Source organism: Populus trichocarpa, chromosome 18, assembly GCF_000002775.5.
Source record: "Populus trichocarpa isolate Nisqually-1 chromosome 18, P.trichocarpa_v4.1, whole genome shotgun sequence".
In the NCBI taxonomy this organism is placed as follows: Eukaryota; Viridiplantae; Streptophyta; class Magnoliopsida; order Malpighiales; family Salicaceae; genus Populus; species Populus trichocarpa.
The window spans coordinates 14,552,646-14,566,956 of NC_037302.2; the positions used below are offsets into that span (position 1 = coordinate 14,552,646).

The 14,311-nt window shown below is 31.3% G+C and overlaps 3 protein-coding genes across 3 annotated transcripts; 1 reads left to right on the forward strand and 2 right to left on the reverse strand.

Moving 5' to 3' along the window:
- Positions 1-852: 852 nt before the first annotated feature.
- LOC7490486 (uncharacterized) lies at positions 853-1,391 on the forward strand. Its single transcript, XM_002324646.4, has one exon. The coding sequence runs from the start codon at positions 1,142-1,144 to the stop codon at positions 1,292-1,294; it is 153 nt and encodes a 50-aa protein (XP_002324682.3). The 5' UTR covers positions 853-1,141; the 3' UTR covers positions 1,295-1,391.
- A 116-nt stretch (positions 1,392-1,507) lies between these two features.
- LOC7490487 (UDP-glycosyltransferase 91A1) lies at positions 1,508-3,259 on the reverse strand. Its single transcript, XM_024589981.2, is given in 2 exon segments — positions 1,508-2,279; positions 2,281-3,259. Coding segments are annotated over 2 exon segments (1,449 nt in total). The 5' UTR covers positions 3,205-3,259; the 3' UTR covers positions 1,508-1,754.
- A 4,601-nt stretch (positions 3,260-7,860) lies between these two features.
- LOC7484058 (uncharacterized) lies at positions 7,861-8,587 on the reverse strand. Its single transcript, XM_002325219.4, has one exon. The coding sequence runs from the start codon at positions 8,369-8,371 to the stop codon at positions 8,165-8,167; it is 207 nt and encodes a 68-aa protein (XP_002325255.1). The 5' UTR covers positions 8,372-8,587; the 3' UTR covers positions 7,861-8,164.
- Positions 8,588-14,311: the final 5,724 nt, after the last annotated feature.

A 14,311-nucleotide genomic window follows, 5' to 3' on the forward strand; every position in this document is an offset into this window, starting at 1 on the left:
GGAATAAAGGTTGAGAGATAAAGGGAACAGGCTGGGAAAGAAGGAAATGTAGAGGAAACAACTAGCCGACAAAGTGTGGTGCGATCCCTTTAAGATTCCATGCTAGGTGGATTGTGCTCGTAAGCTGCAAAAACCTGACTGCACATATAAATATTGATCTTTAAAAGATATGGAAATTGAAATGAAAATATAAATATTGTTTCTTGTAACCTCATTTTGGGTTAGCTTAAAGTCCAAGAATTGTGTGCTCATTGTCACAAGTCTTCAAACATGAGAAATAAAATTTGCATTCATCCTCAATTAACGTTGACGTGTTTTATTAGACTCGTTCGGACATGGTGTGACAACAGCTTATGACTTGTCTGTTTGAAGGTGTTTGTGAAATTGTGTTAAGAGTAGGTTATTTTTTTTTTTTAAGAAATATATTAAAATAATATTTATTTATTTATTTTTTAAAAAAATATTTTTGATATTAGTACATCAAAATGATTAAAAATAAAAAATAATTTTTATAATTCTTTTTTAAATTTAAGGAAACGCGATTTGCACCGCGTTTCCAAATAGATCCTAAATTAAAAAAAAATCAATTTATAATTGATCTAATTTAACCAAATTGACTCCATAAATTTGTATCCATTAATATAAGTGAAAACCTAATTTAATTTTTATTTTTTTAAAAATAATATTATTATAATTTTTTTATAAAAAAATTAAAATTATATTTTTTAAATTAACTTGTTTAACCTTATAAATTGTGTTAGGGTAAATAGATAGGTTTAACAACTTCGTTAATTTTAAGATACCAATGGGCAATGGTGATTTAGAGTTATTCAAAATCATTTTATAACATTGATATCCACTAAATATAGAAGCAATACGTGTAGTGGTGAGCTTCTCTGCATCTAAGAACAGCCACTCCTTGCTGTGTAACAATAACTACGAGTACAAGGCCTATACTCCCACGTGTCTTGCATCTGTGCTTTTAACAAAAAATGAGGCAAAAGAGGAGAGAAAATAGTAGAAGGAAGCTGAGGGCAGTGAATGTTCATGGAGGCAAACAAAGAGAGAAAATTAAGAGCAATTAGAGAAAGAAGTGACATGAGAGAAGAAAGGTTCATCTACTAGGGGTGTTGAATATCCAATGGCAAAGATGTTGATACGTGAATCAATCGTTAGTGATAATAGTAGTAATGGTAATGGGGATGAAGAAAGCAAGGCTGGCGCTCAAGATCCTGATGATGTTCTTGCCTTCTCTAGATCAGTTCACAAGAGTGACTCCTCAGTACTGGAGTGAAACTCGAAAACAATGGAGATGATAAGAAAGGAGGTAATTATATGTATTCTGTAATTTCTGAGATGAATCAATGGTAATTAGGATCTGCAGTTAATTACTGTTATGTATGATTTTACTGCTATGCTTTTATTTGATTGCTGTCATGTAGGTAGTTTCCTACTTAGAAGTAAATTATTCGGGGTACAAGTTAACCTAATGGAGAAGACTAGTTAGTAAATACTGAAACCACTGTTCAATAGACATGGCATTTATTTTGGCAAGGATACAGGGGCAGAAATGGTGCCCATGGGAGGGGACGATAACAGCTACTTAAATAATCATGGCACAAGCTTTGACCTTTCTTATTCACCTTGTGGTTCACACTCCTCGTACATGTAGATCAATCAATGCACTCTACAACTTTTACATTGAGATCCACTCTTCACATGCAATGGTAGTATTAAGAAACCCTACCCATATCTTAGTTCTTGATTTTCTTCGTACGTCCATGGCTTCTGAGATGGTCCACAAGCTTGTCCACATACTTGTCTTGTCGATCTTTGTCAGCAAACAACGGTTTCATCTCCTTAACCTTGTCCCTGTAAATCTTCCCTTCTTCCTTCTCCATCACCAATCTCAAGGACTCAGCAACTGAATCCCTTGTGAAATATCCGTTCTTCTCATTCCTTGGTATTGAATACCCCATTTTCTTATCCTCCAAAACCCTTGCATTGATCCCCTGGTCAGCCAAGAATGTCAAGAGTATCAGAGCTCTGGCATGTTGGAGTGCCTCCACCACAGAGCTCCATCCAGAATGAGTCAAGAATCCACCTACGGAGTCATGAGCTAAAATCTTGAGCTGAGGAGCCCAACTAGTCCAGACCAAACCTTGCGCTTTGGTTCTCTCCTCGAACCCTTCTGGCAGCTCGATCAACTCGGTATCAGCTGAGCCTCTATGCTTCCTTAGCACCCAAAAGAACGGGAGACCAGATAGTTCTAGCCCTAGCTAGAGCTATCTCAGTCAGCTCAACCTGGCTTGGTTTTGCTTCGCTGCCAAATGCAATGTAAACTACAGAACCTTGCTTTTGCTTGTCTAGCCAATCTTTAATTGATCTCCATGCTTCATTTTCCACCCCTGTATCATATACTGTAGTGGCAAGAACACCAACTGGTATAACTGGTTTTCCATGAATTTCTTCAAGTAGTTGCAACCATTCTGGTTCAAATTCCATGCAGCTCCTCACAGCTATCATATCACAGCCTTTTATACCTTCCTGGGTACGATATAAATCGGAAACAACATTCCCAGCTAGAGTCTGATAAAAAATCCTCAAAACCTCGAAAAGTCTGAAGACCACATTGGTAGGAAATGTAACCCACTTGGGAGGGATAGTAAAATCTTCTGGTTTTGATCGATCATCAATACCAGAAGCTGGCTTGACATAACTCAGCATTGCTGCTGTGAATATGCTGAAGAAAACACTTGGAATGCCAAGACTCGTGGCGATATCTGGTAGCCAATATGGGGCAAAATAAAAAAGTATGCAATCAAGATCATCACAAGTTTCAAGAAACTTGGACAAGGGTTCTTTGAGGTCGTCACAGGCTTGTTTTAGGTACTGGACTTTGTCGTATGGGACATCAGCGGTTGCCTCGGCATCTTTAGATAGGTTTTCCACTTGAGGCAATGATAGCTTGACGAAAGTTATCAGAGGTGATATACTTGGATGGAGTTTGGGGAGACGATCAGTGTTTCTAGGGGTGGAAATGAAGGAGATTTTGTGACCCTTTTGAGCTATGAGTTTGGCAAGCTCTAAATATGGAATCATGTGACCAAAGGCTAGCCATGGAAACATGGCGATGTGAAGCTTTGAGCTACCAGCCATGGGTTCACAGCTCTGATCTGGTTCTTGTCTAGATTCCAAAGACATAGAGCACCTTTAATACGAAGGCAATTATTTTGGCAATTAATACAAGGACAGATATTATTCAAAGAAGTTCGCTAATAAACTGAGTTTCTTAATTTGAAGAAGGGGGGGTGCCAGTGTATCCACGGGATAGAGTTTTTTTATCTTATTAATTATTTATTAAGTAAAATATTTTGATAAATATTAATATACATCTGAGGTGTATACGTGAAAAATAATACATATATAATTGGCAAAGATTTAAAATACTACAGGATCAATTCATGTATATATTTTTCTTGTTTAGAGTTAATTATAAATATTTAAAAACATTACCATGTGAAATAATAAATTAATATCACTGATTTTTATTTAAATAATGTTTATTTTTTATATTTTTTTATCATAATTTAATTATGAATAAAGTCTAATAAATGCATTCCGATAATACATGATGTGTGCCCTAAGGTTTAACAAGCCTATTTTTTGTGCAAATCAAGAAAAAAGAGAAAATGGCAAAGATTTAAAATACCATCACTGCCTTGGACGTTGCCAATTGCCATGGCCCTCCAAAGTCCCCACCAAAGTGATGAACAACGATTTTAAAATAGCTAGCCCATCTCGAAGCTTCATTATCTTGCTATTCCTTCACACAAAAAAAAGAAGGCCCGCACCCGATTATCCCACTGGGAAAATACACTAAAAATCAGTTTTGATTTACCATAAAAAAATAAAATAAGATTATTTGCGAGATGTAATGTGACATCTCATCATGCATTGACGCCAACTTTCGCACACTAAAACCAAGATTATTTGCGAGATGTAATGCCATTGCAGAGGATACAGAGCCCTTGTGCAAGATTTATCGATCATCTTCTGCCTTTTGCAGAGTGGAAGCCATATGTAGGCAATATTTGATGATTCCCGTAGAATTATTTGGTAATGTGGACCAATCGACACTGCAATTTTCCTAACCGGTACTGTTCGTCTTTCTATGAATCATATAAGATCCATTTTATACGAGCTGTACTCTGATCAATAATGGAAAAATAAAATAAAAAACAATTAACCTTTCAAAGGAAGATGGAGATCACAGATATTTTTCCATAAAATCACAATTCTTTATCTCTTTTTTTTTTTTAATTTCTCTTCACGGTTAGTTCTCCTCCGTCGACTCTAAGTTTGGAGGGGATGCAGAGGGAGAAGAACAGTGTATAAAATGTAGGTAAGAAAAAAAATAAAGAATTTATGCACATGATATCATTGTAATTTAATAAAATGTGCAAGGGCATTCTTGTCCAAAAAATTCATCTTCTTGATAGAATGCTGGAGAAGCGCGTTTTGCACTTCTGTTTTAGCTGTTATCCAACTTTAGCTATATTCATGGAAAAATGAAAAACACCTTTTTCTTTTTCTAATTTGTAAATACATCGTATTTGAACCCAAAATTTATTTTTCATGTTTGTTTTTCTAAAAAAAAAATGGAGTATTACTTTGTTATATTTATTATATAAAGATATATATTCACATTAAACAATGAGAGTTTTATAGACTTGGGATTGGCTTGTTCACAAAACGAATCTCCGTAATATTACTGCTATACCACACCCCTCCCCATTAGGACAATAACATCGTATTGGCTTGTTCAGCATCCTATACTCTAACAAATGTAAGGTTGGAACGTGATAGCCCTTCTTTTTTTCAATTTTTTTTTTTTTTTATGAATTAGATAACCGAATTTAAAGACTTCCATTTGCAATACTTTAGTTTAAGTCCATTACTACCATGGATACTCAATGCTTGATTGCCACTATGGGAAACATGTTACAGGCACCAAGAAAGCAAGAGTAGATATGTTGTCAGATTATGGGAAAAAATAATCTTTGAATTAGTTTTAGGAATTGTATCTCTATAATTTTAAGATTTTTAATAAAAGTATTAACTTTTCTTCATTACTACAATGTCTCTAATAAAAATCTTCATTAAAATTTCTAAATGTATTTCCATGAAAAATCTCCACGACAAAATCTTTATTCCTACAAACATGTTTCCATGAAGATCTTCATAATGAAATCTCCATACCTTCAATGTGTTTACATGAAAATCTTCATGAAAGCTCTCATGTCTCCAAATGTATTTTTATGAAAAATCTTCACGGCAAGATCTTTATGTACCCAAATGTGTCTCCATTGAATCTCTATATATTTTTATGCAGGGTTGACACTATCTTTTCTGGTTAATGGTCGATAGTGCATTCACACACTATATTCGATACATTCATGTGCTTTATTTCTTGAACAATGACTCTTTATAGTCAACGATTTACTAGCAATCATCAATCTCTCCACCAATAAAAATACAAGGCACTACAATCGATAATGAAAACCAATGTTTCCACCAATCAACTGTTGTGCAATTCTTCATGTCCTGAGCTGATGTGATCCAGGTTAATAAATACATTGAATCACCAGGTAAAGAGAAGCTGGTTCTCAAACTCATTATTTTTCTTTCTCCAATAATTCACTATATATTTTCTGTTAATTCTCTTACACATTATTTATATCATATGTCTATTTACTTAGGCATTGAATAATCTTAATTACATAAGATATTTATTTTTTCAGGAACAATTGCGCCTATAATCAAGCCCATATATCTTAATCCAAGATTGTAGCACATGAAAAATCCATTTTCACGTTTTCCACGTGAAGTCTTTTCACAACTTCATAATTACTAACATAAAAAAAAAAGTAATAGAGTGCATGAAAAAAGCTTGCAAAAGAAAAGGAGATGAAGCTACCGTTAGGTTTTGATGCGATAGTCATCATGCGACCACATGTATCCGGTGGCCGGCCACCAATGAATTGAATGTTTGCTTGATATGTAATACTCTGCTCTCTCTCTCTCTCATGATCATAGAAATAATGCTCTCTCATGATCATAGAAATAATTAAAAGACATTTCTTTTCCTTTAGTAAAAGAAGTAAAGGGAGGGACACCTTTTTTTTTTTTTCCAACAATACTCTAATAGCATCTCTTGTTAGGCACACGAGATCACAAGCCTTTACCTTCTGTGTATGCTGGGTTGATTCTACTTGTAAAAGAATTAAGAAGCGTAGAGTTTCTATTCTCAAAATATGGTCATAACGCGCGCTAATAACCATTAGAGTTATTGAATTTTGATGTTGTATATTATTAATTCCTTTTCATATTTTTTCTCTCCAAATTTGGTGATTTGTAGACCGTTGGTATTATGTGATGATCAGAACAATGGTCCTCTAGCAAACCTTAATAATTATAAAGGGAATAGTAAAATTATATTATTGACATCAAAATATTATATAGTTTATACTTTATAATGATGGGGGGAAATTAAATCTAATCACCCTTTTCAAATCTACACAGGACGTGACATGACATGGTGTAGACAGGAGAAATTAATTTTTGGTCTAAAATCTTCTTTCTAGGTTTAACCTTTACTGATGATGAATCAGGGACTATTGCTCTGTGGAAATTAAGATTAAGATCTGTTGTCATACTTTAATGTCATATGCAGTATTTTAGATTTGAATATACATGGTATGAAATAATTATATCATATTGATAAAATAATTATTTTTAAATGAGTGTTTTTTATTTGAGAATATATCAAAATAATTTTTTTAATATTAAAAAGATATTAATTTATATTTTTTAAAGAGAAACACACTTTTAAAGTGCATTACAGCACTCCTAAACATTTTTTTTATGAGTATAATAATATTTTAATTTGATAACAAGCTTGCTAGTTAAATAAATTCACTTTTTATTTACTTCATAATAAATAATTTATATTCAAAATTATTCTTTTAAATGCATAAAATTGATATAAGGTACTTTCTTGAAATCATTTATAAAATAATCTTTAATCTCAATTATCTCGTAAGGTGAACCCAAATATTCTTTGCCGTAATAATAATTAAAACTCCTTTGTTCCCTTCAAAATATTCTCTTTTTAAACAACATAAACACAAACATATATATTTTAAAACAATATCAACTTGCTGCCCATACATTCTTGTCTTATCTAAATTAATTATTTCCTTCCCTGTCGAAAAAGAAGCCTATACTTTCTTGATCATGAAATAAAAATTAAAGAACCTATAATCAAACTAAATATATTTCCATTGTTACTAAATCTCCACGTTGTTGCTATGAACATTAGTGTAATTCAACATGGGGAGTTAAGCAATTTAAGTATACTCATCTGGAAAATAATTATTATTATGCATATTTGCTAAAGTGCACAAAATCACATGTTTACCCCCTCCTTTCTCGATCCTTTCCTTTGTTAATTTTCTTGAACAAAAACTCCATTGATCTAAAGGTGGAGTTTTCTAGAAATATCAATTCTTTATCCTAGCAGCCACCTCTAGTAATAGCATGCACCCTTTGTAGGAATCAGGCACGGAAGTCAAAGAGAATAATCCACAAGAATAATGGGATATCCTTCCATCCAAAATTTTCAAACAAGCAGTACCATAACAAAGAAGAAGAAGAAGAAGAAGAAGAACCCTTTTCAGATTTTTCATCTTCCTCACGGAGGAAAATACGTGTTTAACAGATTATATTTTTTTAAATAATTTCTAAATAAAAAATACAGAATTTTTTTTTTTAATTTCAATTTCTTCATCTCTTCAATTCCAATAAAATAATCCCGTACTACTTAAAATACATAGCCATACGTAATGTACAGTTGTACACTCTTATTGATAATGTAAAAGTTCCTACCGACAAATTGTTTTTGCCAGGTCCCCGATCGCATATGAAGAAATCCCTCCCTTCACAACATAATTAAAGACAAACAAATTATTAATGAGAAAAAAAAAGAAATTTTACAAGTGAAGCAGCCATCTTGGAATATTCATCGATCACCAGGGAAGGTGTGAAGCTAGCTAGCTGCTGGGTTTTTTTGGTTTATAATCAGACATCAACTTCTTTGTCTTTAATATTGATACAACTCCAGCCTCCTGGAACATAGAGTGCATAAATATTTTCTTTTATTCTTGTAGCAAATGGGTAAGAAACAGAACCTCCACCGGCTTTCAAAATCCACGGCCTGTACTTTACCTCCACAGTGTGGACATGACCCTGAAGCTTGTTGCCTGCCTAACTCCCTCTCTTCTTCATCACATAGAAACACAAAACACATCTCTGCTGTTCTGTCTCTTTCTTTGCAGGCTAGAGCTAGTTTGCTTGCTTGATGATGATGATCTGAGATTGGAACTGTTTGAGTTGAGTTTGGATGTTGAAAGAGTGAAGAAATTATGACAAGAGAAGAATTTTGAAAGTGTCAGGGAGTATTTAGAGAGGATGAAAGGTTTGGATTGGTTGGCTGATAGAAATTAGAGTCTCACGTCAAGACAGCTTTGTGCCTTATTTAGTTTCTGTAATAAAGTTAGGTTTTTTTCTGTTATTTTTTCTCAACAAAGAAAGTTCGTTATGGCCCACTTTGATTAATACTAAGATAATCATTAATTTACTTAAACAATCAGTTAAAGAATGGTTAATTTAAGACTTCAATGAAAAAAGAAAAATTTAAACTTGGAGCAGTCATCATCATAGTTAAAAAAACTCTCCTCTCAGTATAGAACAAGTTGGATAATTCATTGATTTAGATTTTGATTTTAAATTAGATTTTATTTTTCTAAAACAAGGTTGTTTTGGTAAATATAAATTAAGTTGGTCAATTGAATGACAACTTGACTTAATAAACCAAGTTAGACTTCAAGCTGAATTTTATAATTATAATCACAACCACACAATACAGGAAATACCTATGACAATGTATATGTATCAAATACAGGGCATTGATTTTATCATATGGGTTGAAATTTGGTTTGTATTTTTGGATTATATATCATCAGTTACACTGATAGATTTTTATTTGATAATGTGATGAGGTGTAATTGAAAGTATATTTTACTTGACCATATTTTTTTTAAAGTATTTGGTTAATTAAAATATTTTTTAAATTTTATTTTTTAAAACCACAACTATATAAAAAAAAAAAAAACTATTATAATTTACAACACCCACTTACAATAATGATATGTATCATACTGATAAAAGGAAATTGGATTTCAAGTCGACTAGCAATTTAAGCAAATAGTGTATCCTTTTAATATGGAAAAAATCTTTTTTTTAATTAGTATGGATATTCGGATAAGTTTGCATGTATTTCAAATAATTTCATAAACTTTAAAATTAATAATAATGTAAATCTTTAATAATTTTAAAAAAACACAAACTATTAAGGAATAAATTCAATATAGCTGAAGTACTACTCAGAATTTATCTAAATTTTTTTTTAGCTTAAGCATGGCACTGGTTAGCTTTGACACATTGCAAGGTTTGACGTTTAATTACGATGTACATGTCGCCAGGGAGGAACTGCGCTTGTTACAGGAGGAGACCGCGAATTCGGGCACACCAGCAGAGCTAGATTGGGTCAAAAACAACTAATCCATGATGTAATCAAAACACTTAATTAAAGAAATATATCATTAATTATAGCTGAGCTCCAAAACAAATTGTGGTCAGCAGGGTGGATGGAGCGCACGAGTAAAACTTTAAAATCACCATCTAAAATAATTTATCCTTTTAAATACACTAGACTAGTATAGAAAATACCCTAAAATCATTCGAGAATAGAATTTAGTTTGGTCAATGGATGAACTAGTTTGAAAATTCTTTTATTATTAAATCAGAAATATCAAAAATAACAAATAGAATTAATTTAACAAAATTATTTATTCGATAAATTCTGTCATTGAATCGAAGCTTATTAAAATCGTAGAGAATTGTTGTGTGTGTGTCACTGTGTGTGTGTGTTAATTAGAAGTGATTAGAGAATACCATGGATTGAAAACACAAAAAGGAAAAAGAAAAAAGAGAGGTCGTGTGTGACGGGTTGATTTGGACGCAAATGGAGGCAGTGAGGATGCTAATAACAATGGAGAAAAGTCATTCAAGCACGTTTCAAGTTTTTTCTGGTAAAATTTGTTGCGAACACACAGCCCAATTGAATCTTGGCCATCACATCACCATTCTAAAATGGCAAACAGAATCAGGCTGCTACACTGCTTGTCATGATCACTCTCCGGGTTCCATTAATCAAACCTTATTTTTCTTGGTCCCATACATGATCTTGACGGCCCTGATTCAACCAAGCTGGTTTTTATTATTTTTTTAACTGTTCTAATTCGTAGGCGCACGCCCAAGGGTTTTCCCAAGAAGTTTACAGGGCAGCCAAGGCAGTTGTTTCTTGAAATGAAGAAGTCAACTGTTGTGACCTTGCAGACTGACGTGTTTTTGAATCGCCTGCACCGGAAAAAGGTTTAGGTTTGTGCACGCACGTATGCCTCTTTTCTAGTTTTGAAGAGGGGATGTATTTTGGGTAGGTAATGAATGCTCAACGTCACTTACCAAGAAAAATATCTAGCCAACCTGACGATCATTGTACCCACAGAAACTCGCAAGGATGGAAGGATTTTTTTCTAATTATAAAACCTGGAAGATGATCAATCCAGGCTTGGATTGTCTAGATTAAATATAAATAAAATAAAAAATAACTTAATTTGATCCCAGTTGGCTCACAACTCAACATGATCAACTAGAGCTAAAACCCAGTTCTCAAACCACTTATTTGTTTTTATATTAAAACAACATCATGAAAAATCTGGCCCAACCTAGATTGAGCATTGCAGTAAATGACTCAGGTCCTACTCCTCATCTGTTTTTATAACTATGGAATCTTGTTTCGTTGAAAACAAAGGGTGATGTCATGAAATAAATTGTTTGGATCTATAATGCAGGTCTGTTTTTGATAAGATAGGCACTAGGATTTTTTTATAGAAATGGAGGTGAATACAAAAACTAGAAAGCATCCATAGTATCCCCATTTCCTTTCCTCTATATATGTTATTATCTTTAAAGTTTGTCCATGATCAAAAGATTTATTACTGATACATGAAAGCTAGGCTAAATATATTAAAAGAAAAGTTAATTTACATGGGAAAAACACTATATATTAAACATAATTTACTGTAAATTATAATAGTAAAATTATGTTTTTGCCCTTGAAAAAAAACCATTATAACCGGCCTGTAGAGAGGTAGATTAGTATTTTCATAGAGTTCATTTTGTCATTCTTCAATTATTAAGGGGTATCTTAATTTGTCATTTCATAAATTTTTTGCACAATGAATTTACTCTTAAAAGCAATTTTTAATTTAATTATGACTAGGAGCATTGTTGATTTTTTACTTTTTTTTTTAGAACAATGAAATGACTCTCTTCAAAGCATCTTTGTAGGGGCCACTTCATTATTTTATGACGGTTCTGGTCCTGAATGTGATGTTGTTTTTTTACACATAATAAAAAAACAAAAAGTTGCGCAAGTCAGCGCATCAGCTACTTTGCTATCTTCGAGCGACGCGTATGAATGATTGCTGTGATGGAAAAAAAATGTTTTGCAATGCCGATGCCTCTTGATGTTCTCTTTTTTTATGAGCGGCATGTGTATGATGATGATGTCTAGTTTGACGCTGATTTGAATTTTTTTTCTTTCATTTCTATCTCATATACCTTGATTTTCATGTTGCCCAAGGAAAAAACAAAACAACCCTTAAACTTCTTTTCTTTTTAAATTCAATCGCTATTTTATTTGCTTTATTTGGAAAAATCACTTCAAATTGACAAGTTTTTTAAATTCTATCCTCCTTAAGTTTTTTATCTCTCGAGTGTGGCCTCCAGTACTCTTTGGATTTTGTTTAGATTGTTCGTAGATTTTATTTATTTCTTACAATTTTATCCCCATTCTTTTTTTTCTTGACTCTTTTATTATAGTTTTTATTTTTATCCTTCAAATTAAATTTATGATTTTTTTCAATAGTAATAGTATTTATTTCAGTTTGGTCCTTCTTCTTTTGATTTTTTATTTGTTTCCTTTGCCATTTTATCAAAGTTTTTAATTTTATCCTTCAAATTAAGTTTATGATTTTTGTCATAATAATAGTAATTATATTAGTTGTAATAATAACAAAAATAGTAGTAGTAATATTAATAACGATACTAACAATATTATTAATAATACTATGATAATATTAATAATGACGGTAATAATAATAGTTTATTATGATAGTAATGGTGGTAATAATGGTGATAATAATAATAACAATTGAAAATGATTTTTTTTTATATTTGTTTTTACTTTTTACATTAACATATTAAAATTATCGAAAAACACTTATAAGATTTTTCAAGTGATAAGCAATTTCAAAAGCAAAAGGTACCATAATGCTAAAATGACACTAAGTGCGTGTTTGGTAATGTGATGTAAGGTACTTTTTTAAAAAATATTTTTCAATTAAAAATATATTTTTAACATTAGTATATCAAAACCATAAAAAACCACTTAAAAAACATTAATTAGATAGTTTTTAGATGTAAAGCAATTTAAAAAGTAGAAATTATCACAACGAGAAACAAACTCTAATAAGCAAAACAGAAAAAAAATGTCAATAAAATGAATAAGAAAATTGTATCATTAATGAAGAATAAAATGGCGTAAAATCATGTTGTTGTTTTTTAGCTAGTAAATGAAAGTTTGGTAGAACTCAAAGTAAGATGTCACATTTTGCATTTCAATCAATGACTGGTTACTTTTTTCTTGCAGTGGCTCATCATGCCGTGCATCGTTTATCTAGAAAGAAGGCAAAGGGAACCCATTTTTACAGAGAAAAGACCCTTAATATTCTACTCATGTCGTTCTCTCAATTATTTAACAACACAACATTATGTTAGGCTACAGATTTCATTACTATTTTATTCAATTTATTACTTTTATTTACATTTTTATTAGAATGTTGACATGGAGTGCAAACCACTTTAACTAGCTTGAGGGTATTTTTATTTATAAATAAAAAAAATATAAATTTAATAATATTTACGGTTGGATTTAGAGCTTGTTTGGTAAAGAAATAGCTTCTATGATTTTTTATAAATCATATTTGAAGTGTGTTTGATTTCTCTTAAAATCAAAGATAGGACCCACCAATAACTAATAACTGAGGTAACACTTTTTTTTAACGTGCCAAACCAATATTTGTTTTTTATTTTATTTTTTAATATAATTTTTTATGATTTTAAATTTAAATAATATTTTTTTCGACTTAAATTTAAAATTTTAATAATATCTTGATTACATGATATCTTAATTAATTAATTAATTAATATTTTTTTATGATTTTAGAGATATTAATTTATAGAGGTATGATTTTATAGGTCTTAACACTGTTTTTTTGCATTTCAAAGGCCTAGCTGGTAATTACAAAAAAGGCAAATACAATAATGGCACGAACACATTAAAATCTCCATGCCAATGGGGTCTGCCGACGTGGTAGCAAGAGAGTCAAAATGTCGACATGTATGACAAATTACAAAGATATATTTGTTATATGACAAATAAGATGCTGAATTGTTGATTGTTGTGACATTTAATTGCCAGGATTGATGGCCTGCGCTATGTTGTTGATTAAGATTAGGTTTTTTAATATATAAATAAATATTCATATGATGTTAGTGTTTTTTAAAAAATGAAAAATTGTGATTAAAGTTATTAAAATTTCAATAAACTTGATTAATTTAATAAAATGATTAAAAAAAATCATTGACAGTAAGTAAAATGAACAAAAAAAATACCAATTATTAATTATAAAAAATATGTCATCAATATCATACTCGAGAGGAAAAAAAAGAAAAACTTGTTGAAGACTCATCATTGTTCTATTGTAAACACCACCCCACCACCAAAAAAAGCTTACCTAGACGCTTATAACGTCATTGTAAAAGGTTGCTTGATGATATCGAAAGAGGTTGAACACACCGTCAAAGTAACGACCTAAAAAGCAAACCAAATAAAATATAATGAAGTGAAAATCTCATACTTGTATTTAATCAATTAATTTAATTTAATTCAAAAATAAAATTTCATTAAAAAAAGTTAAATTTAACAAAGAACAACAAACAAAAAGAAATTAGACAACCCATATTATTTTCAAAATTAATGAAAAATCATATAGAAAGAAAT

Bases quoted from the DNA above. Each gene is read 5' to 3' on its own strand.
- LOC7490486 (XM_002324646.4), top strand. From the start codon at position 1,142: ATGGCAAAGATGTTGATACGTGAATCAATCGTTAGTGATAATAGTAGT.
- LOC7484058 (XM_002325219.4), bottom strand. From the start codon at position 8,371: ATGTGTTTTGTGTTTCTATGTGATGAAGAAGAGAGGGAGTTAGGCAGG.